The sequence below is a fragment of the Myodes glareolus genome, chromosome 2 (assembly GCF_982192425.1).
Source record: "Myodes glareolus chromosome 2, mMyoGla1.1, whole genome shotgun sequence".
In the NCBI taxonomy this organism is placed as follows: Eukaryota; Metazoa; Chordata; class Mammalia; order Rodentia; family Cricetidae; genus Myodes; species Myodes glareolus.
The window spans coordinates 105,754,436-105,771,518 of NC_142027.1; the positions used below are offsets into that span (position 1 = coordinate 105,754,436).

General features: G+C 54.0%; 1 protein-coding gene across 1 annotated transcript in view; it reads left to right on the forward strand.

Annotated features, from left to right (window-relative positions):
* The first annotated feature begins 4,717 nt into the window (after window positions 1-4,717).
* Adap1 (ArfGAP with dual PH domains 1) overlaps window positions 4,718-17,083 on the forward strand; it is a 51,311-nt gene continuing 38,945 nt past the window's right edge. Inside the window, exon 1 of the mRNA XM_085683205.2 lies at window positions 4,718-4,875. Coding sequence (XP_085539331.1) covers window positions 4,794-4,875 — 82 coding nt within the window. The 5' untranslated portion in view covers window positions 4,718-4,793. The remainder of the gene's footprint in view (window positions 4,876-17,083) is intronic.

A 17,083-nucleotide genomic window follows, 5' to 3' on the forward strand; every position in this document is an offset into this window, starting at 1 on the left:
GGGCACAGTTTATCCCAGGGCATAAGCCAACAGGTGTCAGCACTGCTGGTGGTTGCTCCTGCAGTTCTGGGGGGCCAACACTGACTCAGGACTTTGGTTCCTGGACTTCCTCTTCCTCGGCACCCTGGCCAGCCTTCTCACCACCGCCTCACGCCTCACAGGAAACCTCCCTCCCCACAAGGAAGGTGTCCACAACGAGATGCCCAGAATGAGGGTATTCAATGTCCTGGCTTCGCCTTCACCTCCCTCAGAAGCCTCAGTTTCCCCATCCTGGCCCAAGACTTGGGTGCCGTCCAACCGTCCTCCCTGGCTAGGCCACAGAGTCTCTCTATCTGGTAACTACTGTCCCCTGAGGGACTCTGATGACAAGGCCACCGTCATGCTGACCTCCTGCCCACCTGTGTGCAGCAGAGAGGGTTCAGCTCCCAGAAGCACCTGAGCCACAGGCGCTATTACGGCAACACCAGACAGCTTATGTGGCTGTAGGTTTGAGACCAGACTGGGGTGCCTATTAAGATCCTGTCTCAGAAAACCAAACCACTGGGACTGGAGAGAGGACGCAGTGGCTGAGAGTAACAGTTGCTCTTTGCAGAGGAACCGGTCTCAGTTCCCAGCACCCACATGGGAGCTCATACCTGTCTGTAACTCTAGCTTGCAGGGCATAGGACGCCCTCTCCTGGTATCCGCAAGCACCAGGCATGCATGTGGTACACTTAATATACATGTAAAATATTTTTTTAATTAAAAAAAATCAAACCAAGAAGCTGAGAAGATGGTTGTCAGTGAAGTGCCTGCGTGAAGACCTCTGCGTGGATCCCCAAACTCATGTAAATATTTAAGTGGTAGTAACATGTGTCTATCACCCCAACCCTGGGGAGGTAGAGGTAGGAGGATCACTTGAGCTCGCTGACCAGTCAGCCTGGCTGAATTGGTAAGCTCCAGGTTCAGCGAGAGACCCTGGGCCTCCAATAAGGTGGAGCGTAAGAGACGAAGTCACCCAACATCAACCTCTGGCCTCCACAGACGTGCACACATGCACCCACGTACAGACATGCACAACACCACACACACAACCGGACCGATAAGAACCAGGCATTCCACCACCTCGAGGTTGCTTCATGCACCCTATTGGCTCTTACTCTGTGGTCTTAGCAATTCTGTCAGCAGCCAGGTGGTGGTGGCGCAAGCCTTTAATTCCAGCAGATGCAGGAAGATATCTCTGCTGGTGATAACAAGAAAGGAAACTGCCTCTGTCTTCCTCCGAGCAAGGACAGCCACCAGCATGCCGGGCTGCGGGCGGGAGTTCTGGGGGCTTGCTCAATTCTTTACACTCGGGGTGGCTGTCTCCTCAGCAGTCAGGGTTTTAGGGCACAGGTGGCTGGTTGGGAAGGGATGCAGGGCCTGTCATTGGTGCTTAGATGGCAGCCCTGAAGCTGGGATGGCCACTCTGAGCTTCTCCATAGGCTCTGGACTCAGCTCCCTGTCTCTGAGCTCCTGCTGGCAGAGGCTTGCAGACTTCCTGTACTCAGAGGATGGTGCGGAAGATAAGCCTTGTCTGAGGCACTCCCTACCCAGTGCGGCTGTGTGTTCTATGGAAGCAGATGTCTGACCTCAGGCTTGGGAAGTGCTAGGGAACTGGGGCTGGGGGCCTAGACAGCAGAGGGGGGGGGACCGGGAAGGGCAGAACAGAAGAAAGTTCAGATGAGCAAATCATCTCTGCAGACAGGCAGCATGAACTTGAGACCGCAGGGCCCTGTTGCCCTTGAGATGCCCTTGACAGGCCTTGGTCTGGCCCCGGCAAGGGAGCAAGGTCAGCCTGGCTCCCCAGGGTTCTCTGTGAGTGCTATTTCCATTGCCCTAGCTGAGCACAGCTAGGGAGGACCTGCTAGGCTCTCTAGCACGCTTGTGCCCTTCTGGCTCTGTCATCCAAGAAGCCATTGAAGGTGGCCCACCAGCTGATATTCAGGGTCTGTCCATTCCATACACCTTATTCTCCTATCCTCTCTCCTGCCTCCTTAATCCATGGGTGTGAAGTGACTTTCCCCAGGGAAACACACACACACACATACACACATGTGTGCATGTACACACAAGTACACACACACATGCATGCACACATGCAAACACGCACATCTGCCCCAGAGGGTAGGGGCGCCGAGAAGACCAAAGAAATAAGTCTACCAGGGTGTGCCATGGTGAGCCAGTGAGTTTATCGGGGTCATATTCAGGACAACAGACCATTCACAGGCATCTGCTTCACCAAAAACCCCCATACCCCAGCATGGGAGACAACTCACAGAAAACGACGCAGAATCCCCATCCCAAGTTAACCTTCCACCTCATACATCGCCTGGCAGCCAAGGCCATGTGCAGCTGGGGTAGGAGGGAGCAGTGGCTAGAGTCCCGTGGAAAGGCCTAAGAGCATTGTTAGTCATCTTGGTACAGACTATCCCAACTGCTCTGTGTGTGTCAAGACCATGATGGCCACGCCACACCCAGAAGGCTGCCACCAGGTAGTGGGTGCGTCTTGCTGTGTGGCACCTCACCTGCTGACTGTCTGCATATGCTCTGAGGTCTCCCTGGGACTTTTCTCTCCAGAGGGCAATTTTATTCTTTTCGGGGGATGGGGGAAGGGTTGGGTCTGTGCCTCTTTGTCTCCTGAATTTATGGTCATCCCAGTCCTGTCGTGAATACACGGGCTGTTGTGTGCCTCAGTTTCCCTGACTGTAAAGTGAGGATTGAGTAAGGAAGCACAGGGCTTAAGATTGGCGGCCCCTGCTTGTTAACTGAGCACTCAGGAAGCAGTGGCAGGAGGATGGCTGTGAGTGTGAGGCCCATTGGACTACTAGAGAGATCTTTTTCTCAAAAACAAACAACGGCGAAGACCAAATAAGAAAACATCTGTTTGGGTGTTTTCTCTAAGGCTTGGCACAGAGCGGTTAGCATCGGTCCATTTTTTTTTTTGTCTTCATTCTGTTTTCTGTTTTAATTTTTATCTATTTAAAAAATTTTAAGACTGGGTCTCATTTAGCCCAGGCTGGCCCCAAACTCAGTGTGTAGCTGAGGATCCTGTGCTGAGATTAGAGGTGTCCATTAGCATGCCGGGTTTCTGCGGTGCTAGGGACAGAATCCAGGGCGCCATGCATGTTGGTAAACTCTCCGTCACATCCCCAGCCCCCATCAGTCTGTCTTTGTAATTCACATTCTCCAAGCTCCTGCTGGGTGCCAGGTCTGCAACCTGGCAGAAGGCCCAGAGGTGGAAATGCCACCTGTCCTTACCCAGGCTCCAGTGGGCTGGAAGAGGAAGACATTGTATCAGTTAAAGAGTGAGCCTACAGGGCTGGAGAGATGGCTCAGCGGTTAAGAGCATTGCCTGCTCTTCCAAAGGTCCTGAGTTCAATTCCCAGCAACCACATGGTGGCTCACAACCATCTGTAATGAGGTCTGGTGCCCTCTTCTGGCCTGCAGGCATACACACAGACAGAATATTGCATACATAATAAATATACGTAATAAATAAATGACGTCTGAAATGTATGCTGGGTCTGATTGCATGTTCTGTCTCCAGAACACAGCCTCAGCAGAGGGCCGCTTGGCAGGGTCTACCCACCTTGCAAATGTTCATGACATTGATGTTGTAACTAACATCAAGTTAGACACTCAGAAAGACAACGTGCAATAGAGCATCATGACAGAAACACGTGATGCCACGAAACTTCTCACCCCCAATCCCTAGGAAGAAAGAGAAAGAGGCTAGGGTCCCAATGACCTAACTTCCATCCAATAGACCTCACCTCTTTTGTTGGTTTGTTGGCTTTGTTTTGTTTTTCGAGACAGGATTTCTTTGTGTAGCCTAGGCTGTCCTCTGTGGACCTGACTTCGAATGTGGCCAAGGCATGCACTACCATCTCCCAGCTAGGCCTCAACCCTTAAAGGTTCCAGCACTACGCTATAGCGCCTCCCTGGGGACTGAGCACTTAACACGGGGTCTCTGTGCGGGCGGGGGACACTCAGAGCCAAATCATAGTGCAACCAACACCCTGGCTGAGGTAGACCAACAGTACTAGGGATCGAGGGTGGGGCGTCCAAAGGCGGCTGGAAGGTGAAATGGGATCCGCAGATTCTCAGGGTCTTTAGGGCATAGGCTTTTATTTTTCACCAGGGTGTGGCAATTGAGTTCTAAACAGCTGCTATTGCGTTTACAATCGAGGGAGAAAATGGGCTTTGAAAAGAAATGCTAGGGCCAGCAAAGGCACAGACACACAGCTCTAGAAGGGAGTTTGCTGGAGATCAGGAGGGGTGTGGCCAGCTCCTGTCCTATCTCCTGGGGATGAGGGTATGGGACCTGGTTGGACACGTGTGAGGGTGGAGCCCTCGGATCCTCGGGGCACTGGAGTTTGTCATTCTCAGGCAGGGCTGCTGGTCTGAGCTGCCCACGTCCTTAGCTCCAACCCAACAGACACGACTTGCGTGTGGGGTGGTCCATTCTTCCGCTGCGCGGGTGCCCTGCGACCCCGCCCCAGGTGGACCGGGAGAGGCCGGGCTCTCCCGAAAAGGCCGCTCCCTGACCGCGCCGCTGGGGGCCGCCCGCGGGCCGTGCCGTCCCGAGCGCGCCGTGCGTTGCGCCCCGGTCCCCGCGCGCGCAGCTCCGCTCAGGGCGGCCCCGCGCGGCGACACGATCGGGGCCGGCGCGCGGGCTGAGCGGCGGCGATGGCGCAGGGCGAGCGGCGGGCGCGCGGCGCGGGGCCCTAGTCGGGCGGGCGCGCTCGAGACTGCGCGGTGGCCGCGCAGCCATGGCCGGGGAGCGGCGCCGGGCGCTGCTGGAGCTGCTGACGCGGCCGGGGAACGTGCGCTGCGCTGACTGCGGAGCCCCGGGTAGGTGCGGGTCGGGCGGAGGCACCGGGTGCGGCCGGGTGGACGGGACTGCGTGGGGTGCGGGGAACGGGGACGAGGCATGCGCTGGGTCCTGACTGGGTTGGGGTGCGGCCCGGGTGCACCTGCCGGCGGCCGGGGCTGGCGGTAGCGGGGCGCAGTATCCGGAGGGCACCTCGTGGGCTCCGCGCGACCGGTACCACCGCCTCCCCTCCCCCGCCGGGCTGCGTGTCACGCTGTCACCCGCGGCCGCCTCCCCTCCCCAGCCTTGCGAAACCTCGGTGTCTCAGGGAGGAAAAAAAAGAGGAAATCACTGGGGGCGGCTAGCTTGCAGGGAAAGCGGCCAGTGAACCCAGGGTGTCTGCCAGGGAGTGTGGGGTCCACCTGGTTCCCAGCTACCTGGAGGTGACGTCATGGCATCCCTTCCAGGGGCCACACGTCTTGTGCGCGCTCAAGGCTGAGGAAGGAAGCTGAGCCTTGGGTGGCCCCAGTGAGGACATGCTGGCCATGTGCCTATGGCTCTCTATACCTTGCTTGTCTGGGACCAGGACAGTGGGGGACGGGTGAGAGCCACAGACACATCTGCCTGGCATCTCCCAGACTTTGTCCCTTAGTCACCCTGGTTTGGAGGGACTTGTATCCGCCAGAACACCAGAGCTTAGTATTGGCTATGAAAAAAGAGCCGAGTTCTCCCACTACCTGGCAGTTTCCTGAAGTTGATCCTCTCTGGGTGTGCAGGTGGGGAGAGACCTGCAAGACATTTCAGGGATATAGAGGACCCTAGCTTGAACCCCTCAGAACGTACATAGCGGGTATCCTTGGAGACATCACTCTGGCTTCCCAAGACACAGCCTGTAAATAGGACCTCTTCCCCACCTCCCCCCAACCCCACCCCCGCCTCTGGGCTGAGGAGTGTTAGCCCCAGCCTGAGAATCTGCTAGTGGATAGTAGTGCATGCCACCCCAGAGGCTCGGGTGTCTCTTAGAGGAGACATTAACCAAGCTTTACCGGGAAGCTGGGCAAGATGAAGTAGCCCTTTCCTGGTCTCGGAGGCACCGCAGGGCCCTGCTGATGGTGCAGTGGGGTGGTGACTCCCTGGTGTTATGTGGTACTGTTGCCAGCTGGCCTAGCTCAGGGGAGCCTCCCCACCTCGCTCTCTCAGACCTGCCTTTCAGCTTGTTCAGGAAAGCTGGCAATGCTGGAGTTCCTGGTAAGGAAGGCTAATGGGTTGCTCCAAACCCACCTGGGGGGTGGTGGACCCCAGGAGAGGGGAACTGGCTTCTCCCCATATTCTTTGGCTATCCAGCCCAGGAACAGCTTCTCAGAACACATGGCTACTTTCTAGACACTCTTAGACCTTCTCGCCAGACAGGAAGAAGGGGCTTTCTGAACACTTAGTGAGAACTACCCTATACCATTTACCTGTGTAGTGTCCTGGTGACCCCTTAGTCTCAGGCCTCTGGCTGCTGCAGCTGCTGCCCTCTGAGGGCACAGCCCTTGCTGGCTATAGGCCAAGTCATCCGTTTTCAGACCTGGCCTATAACAGCTGCTTGCTCCCCCACACTCCCTCCGTATTCGTGAGGCAGATGAGGTATGAGGCTTGTTTCCACTTTGCAACCAGGGAAACTGAGGCCTCCATGATGTGAACTGTCTTAGGTGTCCACAAGGCTGACCAAGTTTCCTGATGCCCAATCTGTGGCTCTCCACACTGTGTATGCAAGTCCCCCATCTTTATCTAGACCCTGGGCTGAACCATTGCCTGCACCATGACCCCTGCGGCCTGCTCATGCACACCCAGGCCTCTGATGCCCAGTGGGGAGTTAGTTTTCAGGAATTTTTCAATGCTGTGGGGTTCTGGAGTCTCCTGTCCTGTAGTGGCCTTGTCGAGGAGGGAGACATGTGTTCCATGTTGTCATGGCCACTGGCTTTTGGCTGCTCTTCTTGGCCACACCAGTGGGGACCAAGGGACCCTGAGGAGTAATGACATCTTCCTTGGACAGCAGAACATCATGGCAGGCCCAGCAGGCCCGGGGCCTCTGGAAGAACTTTGAGAAGTTCTCACCCAGCTGTAAGAGGTCTGGGAGTGAGACAGGTGGGGGGTGAGGATTTCTGCAGCACTCACTGAACCTTACTCCAGTCTGGTCTTGAACCTGGGGTCCACCCATCACCCACCTCAGATACTTTCTCAGTCCAGCTGGTAGGCTGTTGGCGGGGCATGGCCCTTCTTCCGGCAAGACTTCGGCTGTGGAAGAGGGAGGGTGCTTGGTGTGTCCCCAAGCTGTTCATGAAGGTTCTCCCTAAAGTGTCTGGCCATTGGATAGCCTGGAAGGTTTGAGAAGCACTCTTTCGTGCTTTGATGCTGGTCAGACCTCAACTCCCAGGAGTTCTGACTGGCAGCTCTGGAGGGATGAGGGAGAGGAAGGAAGTGCTTGCTTCTAACGAGGTAGGTCAGGGGCTGCTGCTTGACACTGCCCCTTTGGCTGCAGAGCCAAGCTTCTGGAGGTCCTGGACACAGGCTAGGTGAGAATGACCCTAGGGCCAGTCCTGAAGCAAGGGGTGGACCCAGAGTATGGGTCTTCGTTACACTTGGAGTCTGTGGGCATTCTGAAACAGCTTCTGGTCCAGCCCTCAGTACAAAATGTTTCAGAATATGGCTCAGGTTAGAAGAGGGTCCCTGTGTGTGTGTGTGTGTGTGTGTGTGTGTGTGTGTGTGTGTGTGTGCGCGCGCGCGCGCACGTGCTTGTGGGGTGGGGGCTGGGATTGGCCAGGGCTGAGAAGTGGGTCTGGCAGACCATGCCATGGCTAGAGCAGTATCCCAACAGGTTTTGTTTTTTCTTTTCTTTTTCCTTTCTTCCTCCATAGTACTGTGGATGAAACCCAGAGCCCTGGGTATACAAGGCAGGTGCTCTACCACTGAGCCACACCCTATTTCCTTATTGGGGAATTCTAGGCAGGTGCTCTACCACTGAGCCACACCCCAGCCCCTCACGGGGTGGGGGGGGGATTCTAGGCAAGTGATCTAGCCCAGACATTCACTGGGGCACTCTAGGCCAGGAATCTGTCACAAAACTACATCCATAACCCTTTCTTTATTAAACATTTTGTTTTCAGACAGTCCGTTGAGTTACTTGGCCTGGCCACAAATTTGCTTGCCTTGAATTTTCAATCCTCCTGGCTCATTTCCCCAAGTAGCTGGGATTATAGGCATGTGACACCAGGCCTACTTGGTGTGTGTGTGTGTGTCTCCAAATTTTTATGCATGTATATGTTTTAATACACACACACTACTCTATTTTTTAGTTTATTTTTATTTTATTTGTTTTATTATTATGGTGTTTTGCCGTGGGTCTTGTGTCCCCTGGAACTGGAATTACAGACAGTTGTGAGCTACCATGTGGGTGCTGGGAATTGAACCCGGGTCCTCTGGAAGAGCAGCCATTGCTCTCAACTGCTGAGCCCCCATTCTAACTATTTTTAACGTGCAGTTTGGAGGCATTAAGCACATTTGCAGTTCTGTGCAGCTGCCACCACCATCCACTCTCGAGACTTTCTCCTCTTCCCAAACAGGAGCTCTCTTACACGATACGCGCTGATTTTCCCTCCAGTTCCCCGTTCCTGAGAGCCACCATTTCTTGGTTTCTCAAGGACTCTGACCTGCCAGGGGCCTTCTTTGAACAGACCCACACTGCATTTGTCCGGTCGGGGTCCGGGGTTTGCTTCACTCGGTAGTGTGGTTGCAAGGTCTACCCATGTTGAAACAGGTGTTAGAACCCCCTCTTCTTTAGAGCAGAATGCTATCCCATATGGTGCTATCTGTATTGTGCTTATCTATTCACCTGCCTATGGGAACGCTGGTTGCTAAAGAACCGCTGTGTCCTGTGTGGGCTTATCGGGTCTGCCCGCTCTAGGACAGTACTGGGAGCTGGTCCACACTCGGGGTTGAGGACTGGAGGTCTGTCTCTCTGCCCCAGCTCGGACCGGCATCCCTTCCTTCTAAACAGTGTCCCTCTGCCCGCCATCCCTGAAGTATAGCCGGTTCTGCCTATGGGCTGAGGATAGCCCAGAATGAACTCCTTAGGTTGCTGGGCCAGCCACAAGCTGTAGGCTTCTCTCTGTACGCAGGCCCTGCGGCCAGGCCCACATGCATCTTGAATGTGGGTGACATGACCTCAGACCCAGGCGCCTGACTCTTAGGTCGCTTTAGATTTAGGGTCATTTTCTACACTCTTACTTGGCACCAGGCAGGAAGGTCGTCTGAGGGTGACAGAGAGTGACTCCCGTACAGCATGGCTGGAAGGCGTGAGGAGTGTGGCTAAGGGTGTGGGAGGCATGTGCTGTTCACAGAGAGGAGGAGCTGAGGCTTTGTGTGATGGAGCCTTTGATCAGTTTCTCCCCAGCTCTGTGCACATGCGCGGTACCCAGGGTGGGGAGACTGAGGTAGGCAGGGACTTCACCCAGAAGCAAGCGGGCACAGGGTGCTGTGGGTGGAGCTGGCGGCAGAAGCTTGCTGGTGGCGGACTGTCACTGCCACATAGTTGGCAGGGAGTAGGGGGAGCCAACACCCTGATCTTACCCAGCAGTACCCATAAGAAGTTAGGGAGGAACGCCGCCACTGGGAAAGCTGGTGAAGGAGCCTGGTTTGGTTTGGAGAGGTAGAGGAACAAGAAAAACGCAAGTTGGGAGTTGGGTTGGGTGAAGGCTCCGGAACAACAGTGCAGAGATGCAGGATCGTCTAGGTTTTTGTTTCGTTTTGGTTTTTATTTTAGTTTTAGTATTTCTAGACAGTGTTTCTCTGCGTAACAGCTCTGGCTGTCCTGGAACTCGGTCTGTAGACCAGGCTGGCCTCAAATTCACAGGGATCCGCCTGCCTCTGCCTCCCAAGTGCTGGGATTAAAGGCGTGCTCCATCTCCCAGCTAGTTTATATTTAATGACCAACTGCGTTACTACTCTTATTTAGTGTGTGTGTGTGTGTGTGTGTGTGTGCGCGCATGTCCCGTGCACACCTGTGGAGGTCAGAGAACAACTTGCAAGAGTTGGTTCTCTTGTCTGCCATGTGGGTCACAGGGATCAAATTCGGATCAAGTTTGTCAGTAGGCGCCATTGCTGCTGAGCCCTCTCACAAGCCTTGCATTTATTTATTTATGGACAAGGTCTCACATAGCTCAGGCTGGAACTCATTATGCAACTAAGGATGATCTTGAACTTTTCGTCCTCTTGCCTCCACCCCCCTCCCGAGTGCTCAGGTGGCAGGTACACACCACTCTCCTGTCTTCTGCAGTGCTGGGGAGGGAACCTAGGGGCTCGTGCATGCTAGGCAAGCCCTCTACCAACTGCGCTATGGCCTTAGGCTTGTTTCGGTGTTTTCGAGACAAGGTCTCACTATGTAGCCCTGCCTGGCCTGGGGTTTGCCATGTTTCTGCTTTAGTCTTCCGAGGCTGGGATGACAGACAGGTCTGCACTATGATATCTTTGAAGGCATTCTCCCATACAGCACTAATCTGTGGTTCTGGGAGCACCCCACCTATAGGGAGGACTATAGAGATGCTCCCAGAAGTACTGGCTCAAGCATTGCCATGGTTATAGAGGACTCCAGGGACTTGAATTTGGGATCAGCAAGTCATGCTCACAGGGCGGGCACAGCCTACAAGAGAGGTGGGCGGGGCACAAACTGACCTAGAGTCCCTGATATGTGGTGTGGAGTAAGTGGCAGAGGCCAAGAATCCTAGGTACTTGAGAAACGGAGGCAGGAGGGTTGCAGATTCAATCCTAAGCAGTGAGGCTACGGAGCAAGTTTATGGCCAACCTAAATAACTTAGTGAGACTGTCTCCAAGTAAGTAAAAAGAGAGCCAGGATTTAGCCGTGAATTCTGCTCTGTGGGCCAGAGAAGCCAGAAAACTAGTGTATGCAGGAGGAAGGGTGCTCTAACAACCACAGCAAGGCTTGGCTTTACCTGGAGCAGTGGGAGTCACGGAGCCAAACAACTAAGACCTGTCCCAGCTTTTGACTGTGTAGCAGGGTCACCAGCTGATGTTGAAGACTGGATGCATTCAAAAACTCAGGTGTGGTGGCATATGTCTGTACCCCCACACTCAGGGTGTGTGAGGCAGGAGGATTGCCATAAGTCTGATTCCAGTGTGAGTTACAAAGTGAGAACTTGTCTCAAAGATATAATCAGCTGAGCATAGTGTCTTGGGCCTTTAACCCCAGCCCTTGGGAGGCAGAAGCAGGCAGATCTCTGTGAGTTCGAGGCCAGTCTGGTCTATAAAGTGAGTTCCAGGACAGCCAGAGCTACATAGTAAGAGCCTGTCTCAAACAACAACAACAAACCAATCAATTGATAGATAGATAGATAAGATAGATAGATAATCCCCCAAAATCAATAGCTAATTTGGGAGTGACTGAGCCGGATGGTGTTGGAGGGCAGAGCTTCCACTCAGGACTTGGGGAGGATGTTGGGGTGCATAAGTGGGGTTGGGTGTACCTCTGAGGAGAGGCAGAACTGGGGTGGCATCGACGTGTAAATACTTCTTTCTCCCTTTAAAACCCCTCCCAGCAATCCACGTGTGATAAAATTAACTGACTACATGAAAACACCGTGGCGTGTAAAACCCAGTCCTGACATTGCCATCACTGCTAGCGAGTTCTTAAAATAGGTTTTTAGCATCCATGAGACCAGCTGAGGTGCACAGCAGGAAGCCTGAGCCCCTGTGGTAGTGGGGACAGAAGGATGTCCACGGCAGAGGTGTCAGGGGACTGTGAGGTGTGGGGAGGTCTCCTCATCTGAATGGGAGGGGAGGTATGAGGACAGGAGCTGCTCCCCTCCAGTGGGTAGGGGCCTTGCTGAGAGGAGAGCCTGAGCCCCTCCATTATCCAGGGTCCTGAAGCCGACTGAGCACCAAATATAAGAAACACAGCCTCGTTGTGGGAATCTGCAGTGTCTAGAGGCAGCCATCTCTCTCTTGATGCTTCCATTCCAGTGGGGTAGGAAAAAAACAAGACAAAATAAAACAAATAAAACAGCTAATGGTAGCCCAGAAAAAAGGACCTCCATGCAGGTGGATTGCTGGGGGCAGCTATGCGTATGTCCCACCCCCGCCGAGAATCTTGGATTCTATTTCCCTTAAGAGGTTCCTGCCTTCTAGTTTGGAGCTGCCTACCTGCCTCAGGCCTGGGTAGCAGAGTGGCTATCTGACCAGGATCTCAGCTACGCACCAACCTCCGGAAGAGCAAAGTTCCCTAAAGCTGAGCCACAGGACTCTGCCAGAACCACATTCCACTGATAGGGTCCACTGCTCCACTCTTCCCCCTGCCTAGGCCTTGGCCAAGGGGGACACACCTGTCCCACCTGGCTCTGCCCCAGAACACGCCCGACCTGCTCGGGTGCTTGGGAGCTGCTCCCGGAAGCACCGAGGGTCTGAGTCACCTTGAAGGGACCAAGGGAGGAAGGGCAGGGGGAGGGTGTGTGGCCTTAGGGAGCCAGGAGGAGGAGGAGAGCCGAGTGGGGAGGTTGATGGCCTTCGACAGTCAGAGTGGTGGCCCAGCTGGAGTGAGCACCAAGTAACCGGGGTGCTGGTGGGTGCTGAGGACTTAGCTGCCACCAGTGATCTCCTGCTCACCGTTCAACATCCCTGGCCACTCTTGACACAGGACACTTGTGTGGCTTGTCCCGGGATGACACAGGCCCTAGAACAGTTTCCAAGCCATTCGGCAGAGAATTCTGGGATCCTGGGTGGCCAAGACACGCTCCAGACAGAAGCAGTGAGACAGCACACAGGTGTTGCTAGCCCCTGTGGGGGCAGTGCATCCGGATGGAGCCAGGACCCATGTAGGGACCACCTGGAGGGCCTGAGGGCGCTCTGGCCAGCTTTGGTCTGTGCATAGGTTTTAATCTGACCTTTCCTCTACTCACAGGCCCACCCTAGAGGGCTGTGGCACCCATCCAGGATCTCCAGTGACAGACCATGGTGGCCTTCAGTGGCCAAAATTCTGCTGAGCCTTTTGTTCTGGTGGGCATGGAGGTGGCAGAGAGTAACTGAGGCACTGAGATGCAAGTGGTTGGGATATGGTTAATCGAGAGTTGACTTGGTATACACACTCGGCTGTCCAGGAGACACCCCTTGGTGCTGTTGAGGTCACAGGTGGGTTAGGTGCTATCTGGCTGAAGTCCACTTCTGTTTTAGTGGCTTTCCAGGGCTGTGCTGCCCAAGGTCACCCACAATAGTCAAGACATTTGAAAACATAGCCTCAGCCTGGGGCAATGGCTTGATGGGTAAGAATGCTTGCTATACAAGGACAAGGACCTGGGTTCAAATCCCAGCACTTGTGTAGAAAGCCAAGCGTGGCTTCCTATACTTGATGTGTGTGTGTGGGGGGCAGAAACAGGAGGAGTGCTGCTGTTTGCCGGCTGCCAGCCTAGCTGCAGGCTTAGTGAGAGACCCTGTCTCAAGGGAATAAATAGAGAGCAAGAGAGCGGGGCGCGCACACACACACACACACACACACACACACACACACACACACACGGGGGTGGGGGGGAGAGCAGTCTCAAAGCCAGATATGGCTCATACTTGAAATTTTAGCAACATTAGGGAGGTAAGAGCATCCTGAGTTCAAATCCAGCTTGGGCTACATTGTGAGACCCCCCCCCCATCTCAACTAGAGCCTCCCATTGGGAAGCTTCCAAGTCTGGGGCAAGGCCCTCTGGTGGATTGAAGGGCTTGGGCAGAGCCAGGGACTTCCAGCCCAGAGCAGCTTCTGCCTCTCGCGGCAGTTTACAAGGCAAACATGGCTGGCACAGAGCTTCGGGTTTGCCAACTGTCTGCTGGAGTCAGGAGCCCACCTGACTGACCTGGCTGGCTCTGGGCCAACTTCTTTGCCTTCAAGGTTTCCCTTGGGCGGGGGATCTTCGCAGGCCCTAGAGTACAAGGTCAGTGCTGAGGGGATTTCAGGTTGGGGCGAGGCAGGAGGCCACACCTGCTGCCCTGGGCCTGGCCAAGCTCTGCCCTCTGCCAGGCCCTGCCCATGCTGTTCCCACCGCACTCCCAGCCCAGCCCCACCACCTCTTAGCCAGTGCCCCCATCTTCGCCACAAGAGCTTAGGCTCTTCCTCCAGGAAGGCCTCCTGGCTTCCTACCCATGCTTGCCTCCCACTGCTGGTTCCCAGCCACACCACAGCCACCCTCCTGTGGCCTTTCCTTGGTGTAAATAAAAGCAGTTTTCCCGGATTGGGGCCTGTCTGGGCTCAAGCTTTCCCGGCAGGGACCCCAGTGTCACTGGGAACTGTTTAGACATAGCATAGGTCAAAGCACCTCCTCCATCTTCCTTCTTTTCCCCACTTCCCACCAGACCCCAGGAGCCAGGGGTTCAGGGCAGGGTAGTTCCACCTCCAGGAACTGGTGTTCTGGTACTGGGCTCAGCCCTGTGGGCCTGAGGCCTAGGGCTTGCCTGAGGGAAAGGCAGGGCGTGAACATCGCTAGCCTGGAGTCCCAGCTGGGCCTGGCCTGCGACCAGTTATGGGCCCTGTCACCTTCCATTCCAAGCTTGGGGTTTAGGACACCTAAGGAGTTCCTGATTAGACTCTGTAAGGTGACAAGAATTCGGGGGCTTGGGGGTCACCCTCTCTCCCATCAGAACTGAAACAAGAGATCTGCCTCTTGACCAGGTGCTGGTGGCCTTTACAGACCCCTGTGAGATCACAGGTGAGGAAGTCTTCCCAGGTAACCAGGCCAAAGGGCTCAGCTAGAGCACTGTCTCTACCCCAGGATCTTTGTCTTCCCCCCACCTCCAAGTCCCAGTAGGACCAGCTACAGGTACCAGGGAGGTGATCCAAGGACAGTGTTGGGTCCTGGAAGAAATTTGCTGGCACTCGAGTCCCAGATCTGCCACAGCATGACCCCAGGCAGGTGTCTGACCCTGCAGGAGTTATATTCGCTTTATCCCATAATCTGAAGCGTTGACAGTATTGCGCCTCTGAAGGTTGTGGTGGGGCTGGGCCGGGAGCTAGCTCAGTTGGTAAAGAGCTTGGTGTGCAAGCGGGACCCATGTGAAGTACCACGTGGCGGTCTGAAACTTGCTGGCCAGCCAGCTGGATTGGCGAGCTCCCTATTCCATGAGAGACCCTGTCTCAACAAGGTGGAGTGATAGAGGGAGACATCTGGCATCAACTTCTGGGCCCTACACACACGTGCACAAATATGTACACGGGCGTGCACAATACACATGTGCTCACACACACGCATTCATGGGCATGCACAGAGGTCACATGGAGAAGGAACGAGGCGCTGTGGTTGGTTCAGTGTTGGGCTCCAGTGAGCACCCATCATAAGCGGTGGGGGAGGCTGGGGAGGAAGGTGCTGGCTGACCCCAAAGACTAACGGCTGCTGTACTGGATCATCCAGGGTTCGCAGGCACCCTGCACATGGCCTACTGGTCACACCAGCACTTCTGCCATGGCCCAACCTAAGGCTTGACCCCAGGGCCAGCACCTGGACAAGCTGGCTTTCCTGGGCTGGTGGTGAGCAGTGGGGGAGGCCGGACATTCCTGCTGCCCCCATGGGGGACCCTTGTCCACGACGGAACACACTGCAGTGACTCCATCACGCCAGCTGGAGGAAGTGGCTATCAGCTGCCGATCGTTTTTATGATCTTAGAACGTCCTCCGGGGCTGGGGCGATGACTCAGTAAAGCCCATGCTGTGCAAATGTGAGGACATGATTTCCATCCCCAGAACCCATACAAAAAAAAAAGCCAGGAGGGGTGGCATGTGCTTGTAATTCCATCACTGGGGAGGTGGAGACAGGAGGAGTCCCTGGGCCTTTCTGGCTGGTCAGCTGGCCTAGCCGACTACAGGTCAAGTGAGAGACTCTGTCTTAAAAAAAAAAATCAAGATGGAATCCAGGTGTAGTGACGCATGCCTTTAGTGCCAGCACTTGGGAGGCAGAGGCATGCTTATGAATTTGAGACCGACCCAAATAGTGAGACCCTGGCTCAAAAGCTAAAACCAAGGTGGATGACCCCCTCAGGTTGTCTACACACACACACACACACACACACACACGGACATGAAGACACACATAGGCGCGCACACACACACACACGCACACTCATGCACATACACAGAATCCCTTCGGAAACGCACTGGCTGCTTTGCCTATTTTTGCCGTCTGTTCTTTGTTGTGTTACTGAGCTGCAACCACGCTTCCAGCAGCTCAGCCTTCTCTGGGTGTGGCTGCCCTTTAACCTTTCCCTCTCTCGACAGGCGCTTTCAGCAAGCTAGCAGATCGTTTTCATTTCATCAAGATAACTTGTGTCCCTCTTCCACGAGTCTGCTGTTAGTGGTGTAACTCTTGTTTATTTTGAGACTGTCATTTAATATGACCTTTCTCCCCCTCTCTCTCCTCCCTTCAAGCCTTCCCATAGACCCCTCCCCACTCTTTTTAAATACATGGACTCTTTTCCCTTTAATTGCTATTGCATGCATATATGTATTTATATATACATATATATTCTTTTTTTTCCAAGTTCTTTTTTTTAAATTTTTATTGAGCTCTACATTTTTCTCTGCTCCCCTCCCTGTCTCTCCCCTCCCACTTTCAATCCCCCTTCAAGGTCCCCATGCTCCTAATTTACTCAGGAGATCTTGTCTTTTTCTACTTTCTACTTCCCATGTAGATTATATCATGTAAGTCTCTCTTAGTGTCCGCATTGTTGTCTAAATTCTCTGGGATTGTGGTGTGTAGGCTGGTTTTCTTTGCTTTATGTTTAAAAACTACCTATGTGTGAGTACATGTGATAATTGTCTTTCTTTGTCTGGGCTACTTCACTCAAAATAATGTTTTCTAGATCCATCAATTTTCCTGCAAAATTCAAGATGTTGCTATTTTTTTCTGCTGTGTAGTACTCCATTGTGTAAATGTACCACATTTTCTTTATCCATTCTTCAGTCGTGGGGCACTTAGGTTGTTTCCAGGTTCTGGCTATGACAAACAAAGCTGCTATGAACATAGTTGAGCACATGTCCTTGTGGCACGATTGAGCATCATTTGGATATATACCCAAAAGTATACTGGGTCTTGAGGAAGGTTGTTTCCTAATTTTCTGAGAAATCGCCACCCTGACATCCAAAGAGGCTGTTCCAGTTTGCATTCCCACCAGCAATGCAGGAGTATTCCCTTTACCCCACAACCTCTCCAGCATAAGTTGTCATCAGTG